The sequence below is a fragment of the Podarcis tiliguerta genome (genome assembly GCF_965153285.1).
Source record: "Podarcis tiliguerta genome assembly, chromosome: 16".
Classification (NCBI taxonomy): Eukaryota; Metazoa; Chordata; class Lepidosauria; order Squamata; family Lacertidae; genus Podarcis; species Podarcis tiliguerta.
In genome coordinates this window covers 38,338,180-38,356,275 of record NC_139549.1, presented here as the reverse complement: position 1 = coordinate 38,356,275, position 18,096 = coordinate 38,338,180, and the positions used below count along the sequence as shown (strand labels likewise).

General features: G+C 42.0%; 3 protein-coding genes and 1 long non-coding RNA gene across 13 annotated transcripts in view; 2 read left to right on the top strand and 2 right to left on the bottom strand.

Moving 5' to 3' along the window:
- The window catches only part of RHOF (ras homolog family member F, filopodia associated), a gene marked incomplete at its 5' end in the record, with an annotated part of 31,706 nt that extends 15,464 nt beyond the window's left edge, over positions 1 to 16,242 (bottom strand). For both annotated transcript variants that reach the window (XM_083418420.1, XM_083418419.1), the window contains one exon: positions 15,666 to 16,242. In XM_083418420.1, the coding sequence (XP_083274546.1) occupies positions 15,666 to 15,788 (123 nt within the window). The remainder of the gene's footprint in view (positions 1 to 15,665) is intronic.
- Positions 1 to 18,096, top strand: part of LOC310666891 (uncharacterized protein) — a 160,484-nt gene that overhangs the window by 66,964 nt on the left and 75,424 nt on the right. The window lies entirely within an intron of this gene.
- Positions 1 to 18,096, top strand: part of SETD1B (SET domain containing 1B, histone lysine methyltransferase) — a 68,788-nt gene that overhangs the window by 2,760 nt on the left and 47,932 nt on the right. For 2 of the 7 annotated variants that reach the window (XM_083418079.1, XM_083418078.1), the window contains exon 1: positions 17,061 to 17,962. In XM_083418079.1, the coding sequence (XP_083274205.1) occupies positions 17,890 to 17,962 (73 nt within the window). In that variant the 5' untranslated portion in view covers positions 17,061 to 17,889. Of the gene's footprint in view, positions 1 to 3,310; positions 4,111 to 17,060; positions 17,972 to 18,096 lie in introns of those variants that run through there. The other 5 variants (XM_083418077.1, XM_083418076.1, XM_083418080.1 and 2 more) reach the window with 4 other exon arrangements.
- Positions 4,486 to 14,407, bottom strand: LOC310666909. The gene is made up of 2 exons (XR_014506092.1): positions 13,887 to 14,407; positions 4,486 to 11,879 (listed from the first exon to the last, which is right to left on the bottom strand). It is a non-coding gene; the product is annotated as an uncharacterized lncRNA (long non-coding RNA).

Here is an 18,096-nt window from a genome sequence, read left to right as displayed (position 1 = left end):
AGACTCACTTTAGCCACCCAGTTTGCTGTGCTGGAGGCAGTCTGGATGGGGCAGAGGTGTCCCTTAACCCAGCCCTGCCTGGCTTCATATGTGTATTGTACTTGATTTACTCTGCATCACTGGCAGCTCCATGTATGAACAGACTCCACTGATAAGATACTGCATTTTATGGGGACAGCAGATTGACATTTTGATCACTGGTGCTGAAAGTGCTGAATTAATCATGTTATTAACTTGATGCTGTAGTCACAATCTGATGAAGATACATTGTGAATAAGCACATATGTGTTCTCTGAATCACAACAATTTAACAGCAAAGGTGGTAAATGCAAGCGGCAAGGTATTCTAGCCACAATCCAGAGTCTTATGTGTTGCTTATACAGTTGCAAGTGACATTTTTCAACCCCAATTGCAAATCTGGTTTATTATCAAAATTTACGGACTTTCAGCTGTTTGCAATGAGCAAATCAAACAAAAGCAATTGAAATAGCTCAACACAACGGAGGCTTCAAGTAGTTTCCCCAAATTCAGCTGAAAATGCAACTTATAGTGGCTTCTCCACTCCCACTATTATCCAACCCCCTGAATAGAATCCCTCACAACAGCATAAATATAACAGCATAAATGTCTCAAGCACACCTGATGCAACTAATCAAGGGCTTGATTAGTTGCACCAGGTGTGTGTGAGCTGTAACATATGAAATACCCAAGCTGGCTAGGGGTTTGCAGAGTGTCAAATTTGGCTGCCTGCTAGAAATATGGCTAAGTAAAGACAATGGTCCAAGAAGGTAAGAGAAGAGATCATCACCCTTCACAAACAAGAAGCAGGATACAAAAAGATATTGAAGGCACTCCATGTTCATATAGACCAGGGGTAGGCAACCTAAGGCCCATGGGCCACAAGCGGCCCATGGGAGTCATTTAACCGGCCCATGAGCTGCCCCGAAACCAAGCTGCCCACTCAGCGAGTCCCCGCGCGCTGCACTAAACCTGCACACCACGGGGACTTGCTTTCATGGTGCCAAAAATTGTGTCTGACCAGAAGCCAGAAATTGCTGACCCAAAAGCACAAGAAAAGTTGGTTCCAATATGCTCAAAATCATATAAATAAGCCACAGTAGTTTTGAGGCTCTGTTCTGTGAAGCGATGAAACAAAATGGGAACTTTTCGGCCCCATGGATCAGCCCTATGTTGAGGAAGAATGAAGCATTTGTTGAAAAGAACATTGCCTACAATGAAGCATGGTGATCCTCTTGGTGATGCTCTAGGGCTACTTTGCATCCTCTGGCACTGAAAACTTGGCAGTATGTGGAAGGCAGGATAGATTCATTGAAGTTTCAGGAAATCCTAGGAGGAAGCATCATGCTGTCTGTGAGAAAGTTGAAGTTTGGGCATCAGTGGACCTTCCAACAGGACAATGATCCCAAGCATACCTCATATTCCACCAAGGCTTGGTTGCAGAAGAAGTCCTGGAAGGTTCTACAGTGGCCATTACAGTCACCTGACTTGAACCCCATAGTAAATGTCTGGCGAGATTTGAGGAAGGCAGCCGCAGCACGCAAACCCAAGAATATTACTGAACTGGAGGCCAATGCTCATGAGGAACGGGCTCAGACACCTCATGAGCGCTGCCAGAAGCTGCTGTCTGCTATGCATCTCGTTTGCAGCAGCAAAAGGCTGCTCTACTAAGTAATAAAGATGCTTGTCATGAAGGGGCTGAATAATAGTGAGACTGGATAAATCAGTGTAAAGTTGCAATTTAGCTTAATTTGGGGAAACCATTTGAAGCGTCCATTGTGTTGAGCTATTTCAAATTGCTTTTTGATTTGCTCATTGCAAACAGCTGAAAGTCTGTAAATTTTGATAATAAACCAAATTTGCAATGAGGTTGAATAACTTCAATTGCAACTGTATGCATATCAGGTCGTATACCTACACACACATTCAAAAAGATTTAATTACTCCAGTGCTATTTTTCTAGAAAAAGAGGTGCCAGAACTCACCGTGAACACCTCCCTTGTTCTCTTACAATGGCAATGATGCCCACCTGAGAGGTGCCAGAACTGAGTTCCAGTGAGTTTTGGCTGGAAAAAAAGCCCAGCCTATTACTAATAAAATCCTGCCTAATATGAAATAACGCAGCACTTCTCTCCTTAACAGATAAAACATTAGGGGTTTGCATGTTCCGCTTCTACATGCAATCTGCCATTCTTTAAAACCCTGACATTTTATCTCTCATTTTAAAAGTTTAGACTTGCATGGTTTTCTAGTATATAATTTATACTTCTCTCTGCTTGATTGTGCCACTAGATGGCCTTCTAGATCTGAACAAAAACACCCAAACTCATATACAGGTAGCTGTAGTCTATTTTGACAGGTAAATCAATACAAAAAAAAGGTAGTACCTGGGCAAAGGAGCATGTTAATTGTCCAGAAAGAGCAAAGGGCCAGAATCCAAAGTACTATGTACTTTTCCAATGGGGCTTTAGACCTGTTTTTCTTGAAGAACTGCTCCACAAGCAGCATGCAAATCAGTTGATTTTTTTGCTGGGGGGCAGGGGGTTCCAAAACTAGCTTATAGTATTTGTCAAAAATCTATTTGGCACACATAAGTATGCCATTTGGATTCCAGTAACAGTAAAGAGATAGAAAGTAAAATGAGTAACACTTCTCTCCTTTTTTGCCTCACCAATTGGAGTTTTTATAGAGAAATATTTAGTTTAGCTTAGGCATAAGCAATTTTTTCCAGTACAGTATCATGTATCATTCATTTCTTATAAACTAAAGAGGGTCAAATGCTATAGTGGTGGTGGGCTGCAATTTGCTGAGGACCCAAGATAAGTAAAGGGCCCATTTTCCTACCAGAACCACCATTCACTTTGCAGACAGCATGTAGAAATGAATGAAAGTATTCAGCTAGGACCGGGAGACCCGAGTTCAAATCTCAGTGCATCTGTGCTCAGTACGTGATATCCGCCAAGTCACTCTCAGTCTAAGCTTCCACACCAGGTTATGAGGATAAAAGAGGTGGTAGGCTCTGTGTTACACTTTTAAGACCCTGGGAGAAAAAGTGTAAGACAGAGCCTACCACCCCTTTGATCCTCATAACCCTGTATGAAAGCTTAGGCAGAGTGACTGGGTTTGAACTCAGGTCTCCCAGTCCTAGTTAAACACTTTGATCTGTATCACATTACATGCAAAGTGTTGTGGTGCTAGTAGGGCATTCAGCCATTTACTCATGTTGGGTCCTCAGCCAATACAGCCCATCACCATTATAGCAGCTGACCTATAATTCCTTATAATTTGCAAACTTCAGCTGGTGAATCTGCTGCACTTTTTATTCAATATTGGTAATATGGAGACCAAATTCATGATGTTCACTTACCCTTGTTTTTGAGAAGCATTTTTTTAAAGGACTGATATTTTAAAATACTCAGGAGGTTACAGTCATGTGTACACTTAAGTGTGAACTCAGTGGCATCACTTCCAGAACAAACAGACATCAGCCTGCACAGATGCAACCTTCAGAAATATTTTTTGTACTTAGGTATGAAATAAAGAAATGCAAGATTCCTAATATCTGCCTTAAAATATTTGGTCATTGTTTTTTCAACTCCTAAAGCATGAAGCTATAATGTTGGATTTTTGAAACAACAAGTTCTTAGAATTGGAATTTAGAGCCCCCAAATCTATTTTTATAGATAGGCTTTTAGTTACAAAACCTAAAGTGCTCCAATTTTGAGTTTTGCATAGGGGCTAGAATCCTACAGGTACTATCTATGTAGTATGTAGTAGTTGGTTTCAGAGGAAAATACTTGTCTTCAAAACCGGCAAAATAAAAGTTTAAATGTTTTATTTGCTCTTCATAATAAATAAAACCCATCAATATAATCCAGATCTCATTCAAAATAGAGGGGGAGGGACTTCCCTTAGTGTCAATCTAGAATAAATTCACAAATTATGATACAAATTATGATATTGCACATATAATCATGAGAACTAATAGAAACCTAGCCTTCAATAACAATATATTTATAACCCTCATCCCTCCTTTACTCTTACAGTACTCTCGCAACAGGACATTTTGGCACAAGTCGACTTACAGGCAGCGTAAGTACATAAGGCCTTCTGGTTTGTAAAAAAACAAAACAAACTCTAAAGCTAAACTCTAGTTATTCAACTTGCATTGCTCCACTGTTGTGTTACATGTAACCAAAATATATTGGAGGTTCATTATACTGTACATGTATGAAGGAGATAAGTGACACAGCCATCAGGTCTATTCTAAATAATAGTTCACGAGAGACTAGTTTTTATGTGATTTTGTTCCATCCTGTTCTTCCAACTTTGCAGCTTTAGGACAGCCGTGAGTCCACTGCTGAAAGTCTAGTCCTTTTCACCATCTCCATAGGGTTAGTGGAAAGGCACCAAATTTAATACCACTTGAGACCCATAGAGTCAATTTTAACAAAGTCTATGAGGCAATTCAAGAGTAAAATATTTTTATTAGAAAAATGGGGGAAGAATACAAGAAGCTGTAGAAATCCCATTTGGTTATGTTGCTACAACTATTTTCATTCAGAGTCAGGATAGGCAGCACCCGGCTTACACGGAGGTTGTGTTCCAAGGCACCACACGTGTCAATGAAATCACACATAATTGAAACCAATTGAAAATGCCTGCAAACATCTGTCTTTATGACATATCTGGATCAGTTCTAGGTTCGGTGTGATGCATGGTAGGGCTGGGTGATATCTGGTCTTCAACACTGCAATATATCACCAGCTGAACATCACAATATATATCACAATGCCTGAAATAAGGATGGAGTTATGTAGAGGCATTGGCTGGCTTCACTGTTTTTTATGCATCATGATTTTTGCAGGTACCTGCTCTTGTGATTCACTGCCCCCTTCATGAGGCAGGGGAGAGCTGAGCTGGCAAGAGTTAACAGGGGCTGCAGGAATCAAGAGAAGCATTGGCTGGCTTCAAAGTTTTCCCCACATTGTGAATTTTGTATCACACACACACATCATGATTTGCAATATACTGCCAGGTCAAAAATTATGAAACGGGTATCATATGGATTTCAAACCAGTTTTGGACAATATATTGATATATCACTCAGCCCTAATACACGGTTGCACACATACTGAATGTGTGTAAATGGGGGCTGCCTGTATCATGTCTCACTGGCTTCCATTCCGTTAAAGTAACACCATTCAATCATTAACCCATATTAGGAAAATTCAAATGTTGCGCAAATCATACCAATAGTACAAGTAGTATGATTTTTCTTCTTCCATACCAGCTGGTCCCTTCAGCTGAATTTCCCACATCTTTTCTATTGGATATACAAAGTTGGGTCACTATTAGAATCAGCTTCCAATAGTAGAAGAAATGGTCCTAACAATTAAGATATTTAGTCAGGCCCTAAAATCATAGTATTAATACATACAGGTATTATAATATGCTCCTTCCAATGAGAACTAAACAACATGAGAAACATTTGTTTCAGGGCAGTGCTAATAGAGCACACAGGAAATGAGCTGTGGCCTCTATCATAAAGCATGTAAGAGCAGGGCCCCAAGTTTCCTGTGTTACATTAAGCAATATGGATCACACTACTTCCTCATTTATTGCTTACATGTCACAAGATGACATTCTTCTAAAGCAGGCATTCTGAAGCAAGTGTGTGATTTTACCACTCAGTATTTTCAGTCTTACACAGGTTTTTCCAACCTACAAATACACAGGTGTTTATGCAAAGAAGTTTCCTAACACTGATTTTAAAAGGGAAGGGAGGACTTGCTCACAAAGAAGCAAGTAATTATCCAAGGGTAGGGTGGCCCAAATGGTGACTGTATTCTCCACTTATTTCAGAAAATGTAGTGCAAACTAAAAAGATGATTGAAAGCAGACAAAGAGTCAAAATCTAAACATTTACATAATTTTTGAGCAGAATGATGTAAAATTCAGCTCCTTCCACCCCCAAGTTTTTGTTGTCAAGCTACTGTGCTACAGTGATAAAAGCTATACTAGTAAGAGTTCCCTTGTAAGGCACTAGGCCCTCCCTTGTAAGGCACTGTGTAATCTCAGCCCTATTTGCAACTCATAAGAACAGGTGGTCTTCTGTACCAGAATAAGATCTACCTCCTTCTCACAGTGGCTAACCAGATGCATGAAGGAAGCCTAGGAAGGCCTAGCATCATGATCACTGGCTTCCAATCAATCTTGTTTGCATTTACTGACATATTTAGTGTTGCTTACACTGTAACACTTTGCTTGGAGGTATGTATGGTGATTGTATAGGCAGTTGTGTATGGTCCCAGGAAGGAATAGAATATATTAAGGCTGCCCAGTGTGGCTTGTGCAACCCAGTCAGATGGGTGGGGTATTATTATTATTATTATTATTAGTAGTAGTAGTAGTAGTAGTATCAGCTATTCCTCTTTAGGATCTGCTATGCAGCTAGATGCATGCCAGCCATCCTAGTCTGGTGTTGGGTGTTACCATATGCCAGGTCTGTACAGTATAAGCCAGCAACTATCCATGATTTGATTGTGGATAAGTAGGCCAACCTGGGATCATTATTAAGTCTTAGGTAGACAAACAGGGATCTAGTATTCACATAGCTTTGTCCCTTCAAATACATGTTGCAGCACTTGTCCACTCCCCTCTCCCCACTGTGATGCTGGGTGAATGACACCCCCAAACTTACAGAATCTGAAGGATAGTTGAATACTCATGGGGATTTTCTGGTTGACATGGCACTCATATTAACACTGGTATTGCTTTGGTCAGATTCATCAATAAAATTGCTGAGTGTCCTTGCCAACTGCAGAGCCTATAGGGCTTCCTTGTATTCCAGTGAACTATGGGCAGTGAAGCAGGAAGATCAATAGCTGATAAGCAGATGTTTAGCATAAGAGTTTGGAGGGAACATCCAGTAAACTAATAGGACAGTAATGGGGGAGGGGGGGGAGTTTTTATCCCCTTTCCTGTGAATTGGCACAATTTCTAGCACTCAGTTTCCAGCCTGCTGGAATTTGGGCTGTATTATTTATGTGTGTGAAAAGCCTAGCCAAGATGGGTTGCCACCAGTCCATATGTGCCTTAAAGAGCTCCGGCGGCATCATATCCTCACCTGGCCTTTTATTTAATTTCAGGCTTCTATGAGAGATTTTATTTCTGCAGGGAATACTACTTGCCATTCCAGTAGTTTTGACCAATCAATGGTCACATCAGCAGCCGTTGGTTGCCCTGTCTGCTCTCCAAATAGTTCTGCGTAGTAGTCCATCCAATGTTGTGCCGATATGGTGGCATCTAGGTCAATAGCTGGTGCACAAGTGATGTAAATAAATCCATGTATGAATGTGATTGGGCACATTATTTTGCTTACGATGTGGTTGTACAGAAGATTTACCTTAAGTCCAGCAGAGCTTTTCTGACTGGTGAATTGACTAGTATCTTCTGTCCAAAGGAGGTGGTGGTCTGCAGTGAAAAATGTACACCACATTTTGTGGATAAAATTGCTCAAATTAGCATGGAACTGGATGTGACAGTTAGAACTAGCCTTGAGGAAGTGTCCAGTCAGGTTACTTTGGATCAGTTTCAGTTCTTACAGTCCAAGGATGTGAACAGCCATATTTCCTCTTGATTCTTGCCCACTATAGTTTATAAAAAAAGACTCAAAGGGATGTGGCTGGGTGGGTTCAGGGAGTGGTGAACGCCTCATTGTGGGAAAGGGGGAGATGCTGTTGGCCCTAAAGAAAGTGGTGGTTTATAGGTGGTATATAACACCTACCAAAATATCCAAAATCTATAAAACAAAATCTAAAATGTATTAGAGGTGTAATCAGTCAGAGGGGACGCTACTTTATATGTGGAGGACCTGTAACAAAATGAAGAGTTTCTGGGAAACGGTATATGAGGAGTTGAAAAAAACATTTAAACAAACTTTTGCTAAAAAAACAAACAAACCACCAACAGAAGCATTTCTATTGAGCATAGTAGATTTAGACATCGCAAATGAAAATAAGAGAGTATTTCTTTATGCAACATCTGCAGCAAGAATACTAATTGCAAAAAACTGGAAAGGTGAAATAGGACCAACAAAAAAGAGTGGCAAGAGAGAGTATTTGTTACCTTTTAATTGGCAAAAATGACAAATGCAATTAGGGGACAGTCTAAACAAAAATTTCAAAAGTGGGGAAAGTACAGAGATTATTTAAAAAAACAGTGCCCTCAAATTAAAACCTGGACTTGCTTTGAATAATTTTTGCAAAACAAAATATGGTTTACAAATACGATATATGGAGAAGGGTAGAAAAGATGAAATGAGAAAGAAACAGTTTATCAAGTTTAAATCAGACCCACGTTGAGGAGGAAGGAAGTCTATTAGAATGGAATAAGAACTAAAGATTGGATAACACAAGTCTGTGTGCAGAAACTTGTGGATTTATGGATATATGCTTATCATTTATGTGGTGTTTTCTTTTGCAGTTTGTTTTCTAAGTGTTGTGTGTATGTGCTATAATAATAAGTTAATAAAAAGCATTTGCAAAAAAAGAAAGAAAAGAAAGTAGTGGTGTATTCCCCACTCAAGAGGACCACCCTGAACCCAGAATTATTGAACAACTAGTGCCCATAGCAACAATGGCCTTTTTGGGCAAGATGCTGAAGAGGCTGGTGGCAGCCCAACTGTAAATATGTTCAAAGGAAACAAATAATCTAGACATATTTCAATCCAGCTTCACAGCAGGATATGGCACTGAAAATGCCTTGGTCAGTGACCTATAAGTGAAAGGGACAGAGGGAGCACAAGCTTGTTAGTTCTCTTTAACCTCTCAGCAGCTTTTGATACTGTTGACCATGGTATCCTCCTGGAACAGCTTTGGGAATCAGGAGCGCTGTGCCACAGTATTCTTCTCCCAAGAGAGCATAGCCACAAGAGACTATTCTTTAGTGCCTTGGAGTTAAGCCTGTGAGGTCCCTCAGGGGTCAATTTTGTCTTTCAAGCTTGTTAACATTTAAATGAAGCTGTTGGAGGATGTCAGTGGATCTGGAGAAAGGTGTCATCTAATTCCCTTGGTTGAAGAGGAAAAGCCCTACATACCAAGGAAAGCTGTGAAAGATTCCAACCACACCATATTGATGACACCTAGCACTATATCAGAATTAGGAACTGTTCACATGCTTAACCACTGGGTGGAGCTGGTAATGGACTGCAGATAGAGATACCATGTGTTGCAGGTTCTCAAATCCAGGAAATATGGAGACAGCCTGTTCTGGATAGGTTGCACTCCCCTTGAAGGGACAGAGGTGTAACTTAGGAGTACTCCTTGATCCATTTATGGCACTTGAGGCCAAGGTGGCTAGGACTACCTACTTCCAGCTCTTGCCCTTCCTGTACAGAGATAGCTTGGCCACAGTGATCCATGCTTTGATGACTTCCAAGCTGAACTATTGCAATACATTTGGGGTCAGCAAACTTTTTCAGCAGGGGGCCGGTCCACTGTCCCTCAGACCTTGTGAGGGGCTGGGATATATTTTTTGGGGGGAATGAACGAATTCCTATGCCCCACAAATAACCCAGGAATGCATTTTAAATAAAAGGACACATTCTACTCATGTAAAAACACAAAGATTCCCAGACCGTCCACGGGCTGGAATTAGAAGGTGATTGGGCCAGATCTGGCCCCCGGGCCTTAGTTTGCCTACCTATGCTACAGGGCTGCCCTTAAGGACTGTTCAGAAGCTGCAACTAGTGCAGAACACAGCAATGAGACTGCCAGTGGATGTTTCTGGTCAGACACACATCATACCAGCCAGTCTTCTGCAATGGTTGCCAGTTGACTGTCGAGCCCAATTTAAGTTGTTGACATCGACACACAATGATCTGGGCCCCAATTATGTGATGGAAAGCCTTCTCCCATATTTTACTTAAGATTTCTTACCTGCCCTTCACAATAAGTTCCCAGGGTGGATTACAATAATAGAAATGCACAATGATAAAAACAGCTAAACCATTACAATGATAAAGCGTAAAACCATTCCAAATGGAACAGAACTGTATAAATTGAACAAAAGAGGCAAGTCCCACAAAACTAAAAACTGTGCAACTACCACTGTGGAGAATTTCACAATTTAGGGGCTACCACAGAGAAAGCCTCTTCTGGGCCACCACTTCTGGAGGTGCTAGAACTACCAGGAGAGGCTACTCCGCAGATCTTAACACCAAAGAACATCAGTAGGAATGGAGACAGTCTTTCAGATATTTGGGGCTCAAATATTTTAGAGCTTTAGACACCAACTGAGTACCTCAAATTGGGCCAAGATAGGAGTTTGCAAGTTCTGAAGTCTGGGTTGTGGGGAGACAGCCTGTTTTGGACAGAGTTGCACTCCCAAGAAGGAGCAGATTACTATTTTGGAGATGTTTCTTAACCCAACACTCTAGAGACTTAGTTAGCCTCAGAGGCTAGGGGTGCCTATTTCCAGCTATGACTGGTTTGCCAGCTGAAATTATTTGGACACTGTATTCCACTCTAGTAACCTCAAGATGGAACTACTTTAGTGATTTGGAAACTTCAAGTGGTCCAAAATGCAATATGAAGAGAGCACTATCATGCAGTTATGGTTGCTGCATTTTGGATCATTTGAAATTTCCAAATTATATTCAAGTGCAGCCTTATGAAGAAAACATTACAATAGTCCTGGTCCTTATGAGCTCCAGGTTTCTGTAACTATCTTGTATCCTGGGTCCTTTTCCCAATTCTAAGCCATCTCCCATATAAGAAAACCATCCCAGCTGAACTGACAGCTTTCCCTTTCCTCACAAGAAGCTCATTTGCAAATCACTTGGTCTTCTGAAAAACTGACCATTAAGCCATTGAGTATGGGCACAAAGCACTAAACAATATTTCGTGAGCTGAATACAGGCAATCAAAACCCACATGAATTTACTGCAGCCTTACAGTCTCAGATCTCCTCCTTGCATGTTATTGCAAGGGCAAAAACAAAACCCAGCATTTTACACAATGGTAGTCATTATTTAAAAGTAATTTAGAAAAGGCCCTTTTCACATATAGAACAAATACAAGGAATGTATCTCAGTCCTTCTCACTGGAAAATTAGCAGTGTGGTGATGGGTATGCTCACAGAAAAATACCGTAAGAGGAAAAATTGTGATCTCCTTTACCTTCAGAAATTCATGATCTCAAGAGCAAATAATTCTTGAAACTTTAATCTAGACCCAGCTTGTAACATTTTAATGACTCAGAAAATGTAAAGATTTAAGAAAACAATGTCTCTTTTAAATCTTCAGATTAACAAATGTAGGAGTGAGAAGACAGGACTCCCAAAACTATTGTTAACCCAACAGCATTCAAGTATTATTTTAACACATTTCTATACCAACCTTCAATTCAAAATTCCAATTAGTCAAGGTCCAGACTGAATTTGAGAAGCTCAGGAGTTTTTACCTGCAGCTTAAAGTATTTTGTTTTTCAGAGCAAGCATGATTACAGTTCATAAAAAGAAAACCACTGCATGTTTTCAACCCAGGAAGAGAAGGCAAGGATGGGGAAGAAGTTAGTTATCTTAAGTTAGTCGGATAGCGCTAGATGTTCTACAAACATAGACTGAAATGTTTAATTTAAAGCAGTGAGGGAGTGGCTTTTGTTTGCAATTTTTGCATAACAGAAAGCTGAATTTAAAATTTGAACGAAGTGAAACGATATTTTGAACTATCTGCTACAGGCAAATAGCCAGCCACATTAAAGGGTTAAATTACTGTAATCCAGGGACAAGAGGAGCACTAATGCTTTTTAACATTCTGTCAAATCAGCAAGTTTCCTCCTTAAGATTCCCGCCAAAAGCTGCAAGATATTCAAAGCAATTCAAGCATTCCATTTGGTTATGCATTGTTTCTTTAAAATATGCCAAGAAACAAACTATCGGGCTAAATATATGGAGCTAGCCCCAAAAATCCATTTTCATAATCTGAGGATCATTTGCCACAGTGAGAATATACCAAGAGACAAAACAAATTATATAGCTTCCTCCACCTGAAGCTATGACAAAACAAAAGATTTTCAGCAGTTCACTGGTTCCTATTTGAAGCAAATCTATAGGGAAGTCCAAACACAATGGGTTGCAGCCAATGATAGTCCTACACATAGACCTATTGAAATTAATGGACCTAAGTCATGTCCATTAACTTAAATGGGTCTATGTTTGAGCAAAACAGGATACAAGCCTGTAGCACAAGTCTGTGTAGCACAGTGGTTCACTGCAAGCTAGGAAATCCACAGTTCATGTCTAAGCTCAGTCTTGAAGTCACCACGGCCGTGTACAACCCACTATCTCTCAACCTAGGCCCCAACATCTACAATATGGGTATAATACTAGCCTACCTGTATAGGGCTGTAATAAGGATTACCGAGCATGTACATTAAGTCATACAAAATTTCAAAAGTACAGTAGATAATGTTCCGTATCCTTCAAAAGGGATGCAAATCCAGCAAGTAAAGGAAAAAGATTCTCCTGGCCAGAAACACAAGGAGGATATGCATGGTGACCTACATTATATTGACTGTAATGGTAATGGGGAAAGGAGGCGGGATGTGCACACAGGATTTGGCTTTGGGAAGGATGTCGAGAGCAAGCCTGATCTCTCTAGCAACCGCTTGTGCCTCCTTTGTACTCATTTGAAAGGCATTTAAGAAGCCAACCACTTCAATTGTAGAACACAATTGCAGCAGGAATCTCAGGGAAACAGACGCCCACAGTTGGCAGACTTAACCTTACTCCTGTTGCCACATCATCTATTTAACAAGGTATATATAAGGACATTTTTCACTTAAGTCACCTACTGAGAGGAAAATGTAAGTAGCCAGGGAGTTTAAGATGTCTTAGGAAGTACACACATTCACCAAGTCTGTATTCCAATACTTATTTGTAATCAAGTAGCTTGCAATTCAACAGAGTTGACGTATTTAGTTCAGAACACACACAAAAAGCCATTTCCCAACATCACCTTAAAAGAACAAAGAACACATATGCAAGTGTGTTTACTCTGAAGTAGTATCACAAATCAGTAGCATTTACTTCATAGGAGGGATACTTAGGATTGTTTCCCTAGTCTGCCAGCAAATGGCAAGGCACTTCACTTAGGCAATCTCTTTATGCTCTTTCCTCCCACAAAGACCAGAAGCATGACATTGTTCAGTGTTTAAAAGGCAGTCCGCTCCTCCAATTTGTTCCTGAAAAACAGGTTTTACTGCTGGAGTAAATCTTGGTACACGGTGGTGGAATGGAATGTCTTCACTCTCCACAGAGACTGAAAAGACAACACCCGCCTCCTGCTGCTGAATATTTTACAATAAGCCAGCAAACAGGAGACTCTTATAATAAGCCAAATATTTTAACCACCTATTATGGGTTATTGCTATGGTGGGGAAGAGGAATGTCACAAATTGGGATTTCACCTTTATATATTTCCACTAAAAGTAGAAGACATCCACCCCTTAAATCAAGGCATCCAGATAATACATCTTTAAAAAAGAGCTGTAATTTTTTGGTTAGCCTTTTTAATAATGCTGCACTAAAGTTTCCCAGAAAGGAACTCAAGGCTTTGCCAGATTGTTTCCTTAAAATTTCGAGTAACAATGCAGCAAGGAAACTACTAGCAACCTAACGTCCTCAGTATCTCCTGTCAGGGCTGTCGGCTCATTTCTTCAAGGAGAGCCTCCAAAACTGGCTGTCTGAAAAAAGCAACACCCAACCCCACTCTGTTTGGAGGGGGTGGTGGTGCTGCAGTGTTAAGGAAAATCCTTTAAGCAAAGCAAAGCCATTTAAACGGAAATATGCCTGGCAAACCCTACCTATTGTAAACAAGCAGAGAGATGCCATCAGAAAGCCCACTCTCGTTTGACAACAGACCACGCATTCCCTTGTCAGCTCCTCCTCCTCGATCATCGTCGAGCTCACCCTTTCTAGGGTTCATGGGGGGGGGGGGCGAGGAAAAGAAAAAAGATTAGCAATGCCGGGAGACCTGTTTTGAGACACGTGGTAAGGAGTTAGAGACCTGTTCAAGAGATCAGTCCCAGGACGGCTTCTCCAGCCACTAATCCAGCCATCAACGCCATGCCTGAGAAAACAGTCTCACTGCACTGCAGAAAGCCGCTCTTTGCATTTACCAACTGATTTAAAGCCTTTATCGAGCTGCTTGGGTTATGCAGCAGCTGCCTGCCCACCATAGTCTTCATTATTCGCATGCAAAAGAGGAGGGGAAAGCCCGTTTTCAGGTTTCTAGACACAAAGGACCAAGGCCGCCTTTGTCTTCTGCTAAACCACAGGAGCGCCCTGTGTCTTTAAGAGCCGGGCTGCTCGCCTGCCCCTGGCCTCCCCTCCCCCCCCCCCGCCGTCTTCCCCCTCCCTCCCTCCCCCACCCCCGGGAGTGCCGAGCAGAGCAGCAGGCAGGAGCTGGAGCCGCGCCAGGATCTCCTCTTACACGCAGCCTCGCGCTCGCTCCTACGTTTCTTCTTGCTGCTGCAAAAGCACTTGCACGAAATGGCAACCGTCCTCTCTCTCTCTCTTCCCCACCCCCACCAGTATTAACAAGGGGGGGAAAGCAGACAGAAGAAAACCGACCCTCTCACTCCTGCTTTACATTTTACAAACCTCACACACGTTTTTAAAATGGGGGGGGGGGGAGAGAGGAGAGAGAAAGGGCTCTGTCCTGCATTGCCCGATAAAAACAGCCTTGACGAAATCAAGCGTTGGTGCTGCCCCAAAAGCAACAGCCGCAGCAGAGAGAAGACAGCCGCCATTACGAAACCCGGCTTGCTCGCCCTCAATATGGAGCAGGAACAGCGAAGGCTGCCTTGAAAACGAGCCTCTTTTCACGGCACCAAAGCCAGGGGGTGACTTGGGTGCAAGAGGCAGTGGCTATTTCTGCAAATTAAATCTCTCTATCAAAGCCAGCTGGAAGTTTTGTTGTAGCTGTAGCTCTGGAAAAAATCTGCTGCTGTGAAATAGCAAGCGCGTCACAAGCTTTCCCAACAAAAACAGTACAAGGCTGCCAAGCGACTCTTCTTGTGCAGGGAAAAAGAAACCTCCATTTTGGATTTTGTTTTTCAAACCAGGAGCCTCTCAAGATAAAAGAAAACTCCTTTACAGTACATATTAGCAAACCAGGGTCTCCCTTTACTGCTCAAATTGCTGTTGTCCCCGAAACGCCTCTGTTGTAAAATGAAAAGGAAAAAAAGCCTGCAGTAACTAGAGGGAGAAAGACTTCAAACTAGTTCTCTACCACTTGCGTTTATTTGTTGGTTTGCCTTAAAAAAAATCCCACCTCTGCCTGCAGATTGACTTTAGGGGAACAGTTTAGCATATCTGTAATGCCATTATGGATTTGCAGAGAGAAGCTCTTGAAATCAACAAGGATGCAGCCAAGCAAAGCACTTTGTTACAGGAGGCTAAAGAAAGGAAGTAGCTTTTGGAAATAGATATAAAAAATAGATTCTGAATATGTACTTTCAAACAAGAACGTTAGCTACCTTTCCCCCCCTCCGAAAGTAACTCGGATATCCGCCTTGGACGAAAACATTTGCTGCATAGGCCTGCTCTGTTTCACTGCAAGGGCAAAAGGCTTTACTTACCCGCACACCATAGTTGAATGCAGTTCTGAAGGTGAAGTTGTGGGAGTCTGGGGTTGGGATTTTTTGGGGGGAGGGGGGGATAAATAAATTTCTAAATACTGTATACGTTAAGTTCTGTATCATCACTTCTATTTTATAACCTTGCAAGTTATTCGATCTCGTTCAGATTTTTGTATGGCTTTTGATTAAAAATAAGTTAATACATTTACTTATTTCGACTAATAACATATAGTTAACTTTTTAAAAAGACTCCGGACTTCAATCGGTAAATTCCTCTGACAGATTTACTCTGCACATAAGGACGCTGCATGTCTTTCCTTCCCCTCTCCCACTCACATTTTTAACATGATCTCAAACATAAATCGCTACATGTTAGTGTGAATACACCTGGTTAATAGTTACTGTATGTAAACATTTTAAGCATCTCTAGCTAAATATTTTTTATTCTTAAAAAGTATCTCAGAAGCAATTGGTTTAGATAAACAAGACAAAAAATGACATGCAGATGAAGGCTGGAAAAATAAATTAAAGGAGAACTCCAGTAACATTTAACATGAAAAACTACACTTAGTAAGAAGGACAGAATGGATTGGGTACTTACAATGTAAAAGGAAAAAAACTTTTCCTAATGATTTTTTTTGCAAGAATTCACGTTTCCTACATCTATATTTAAAACATTACCTTGTTAGCACGAAAGGATTTAACTTAAAAGATGGCCAGGAATTTAGTGTTTAATACAGGAAGCTACATCTAGAGATGTATTTGCTCAGGCAAAGAAAAGCTTTCAAAAACAAACACCAAAAATACATATGTATTTACTTTTTTGGTAACTCAAAATTGTTACTGCTGACATAAGGGCGTGCCATGACCTAGTTATATACAAGACAAAGATGGGTTCCAAATCAAAGGGAAAAATCCAGATCTTTTTATAAAATCTTCCTTCTTCCTTTTAGTCCTCTAAATGTTGTCAGACATTAACACAGACACTGAGAAGTCCTGAAATGGATGGTTGTGGATTCATTCAAATCAAGTATCCCCTTTTGGAACAAAGGAAAACCCAGTTGGCCATTTAATTCCATTGCAGAAAAATGGCTGCCTGATCTGTTGGCCTCTCCTTAGCTGTCTGCTGAAGGATGTTTTTAGATCAGCGTCTAATAACTCAAGCCCAATGGAAGCTGCGCGCTGATTGGCTGCGCCCGCCTGGTGCCTTTAACCAGCCAATTACCTAAGCACGGCCAAATTACAAACCAAAAGCACAAGTCGAGCTAAAACAACACGAAGCCCCAACAAGGCGACCCCGGGAGGAAAGGAAGGCGAAAGAGAGAGAAGGGAAGGGAAAGGAGGGGGGGAGAGATCCAAGGGAGCCTCTCGCTGAAACAAAATGGAAGGTCCGACCTGATTGGCTGCGCAGGACCTTTAATAAGCAAAGCTGCTACTCTCCTTCCTCCCTCCTCCGAAATTGACAAATTGTAACAAAACGGGGGCGCCCCCCGCTTCTCCCCATTCATCGGAGGTGGAAACATTGCCGCGGCTTCTTGCAAAAGTATCCCTGCCAAGCTCGCTGCCCCGGTTAGCTCCCTGGGATGTAACTTGCAAAAGAAAAAAGGGAAAAAGAAAGAAAGAAAAGAAAAGAGAGGGGGAGGGGAAGGGGGGAAAAAGCTCGAGCCTTTTGGAGCGCCGGGTGTCTTGTGGGGAGGGGGTTTCTTTTATTGCCCTCCCCCTTCCCCGTCCAAAAAAGAAAAGGGAAAAAAAAGGCGGTGGGGGGGGGCCTTGTCCCACCTATGTCCATCTTGTTTAGGAACAGTTTGGCGCTTAGGTAAATGTAGCCAGCAGATTCCAAGGGGATTTGGCCCCGCCGCTAACTGGGAGGAAAAGCCACGGCGGGGCCGCATCCTGCTGGGAAAAATGCATGGCCCTTTATTTGGGGCGGGGAGGCGCGGCCGGGCGGCCGGGCTGGGGGCTTTGCAGCGCGATGCAGCTGCTGTGAATGTGCATTCGGTTGAGGGCGGTTAGCCATTAGCCGAGCTCCATAGCGGTGAATTGTGGGATGCCTGAGAAGCAAGCAGAAAGCACACACACAATATGTGTTGGCTCGCAAAAAAAAAAAAAAGAGCGAGCGAGCGAGGAGGCAGGAGGCTTTCAAAACCCATGTAATGTAGCCAGCCCAATGTGAGCGGAGGAGCTCGCCTTTCGCGGCCAGGAGACGGTCGGGCACCGAACAGCGATGTCTTTCAAAGAGATCAAGGCAGGAGAAAAAGCCAAGCACCCCGAAGACCATGGCAAAAAGCAGAGTTCAAGTGAGATGGGTATTTTCTCTCTCTCTCTCTCTCCTCCTCCTCCTTTCTCCCTCGCTCTCTTTCTGGTCTCGCTGCCTGCACCCGGGAGGGGGGACACGGGGGGACACCCCGGCTCGGCGTCTGGATGTGCGGTC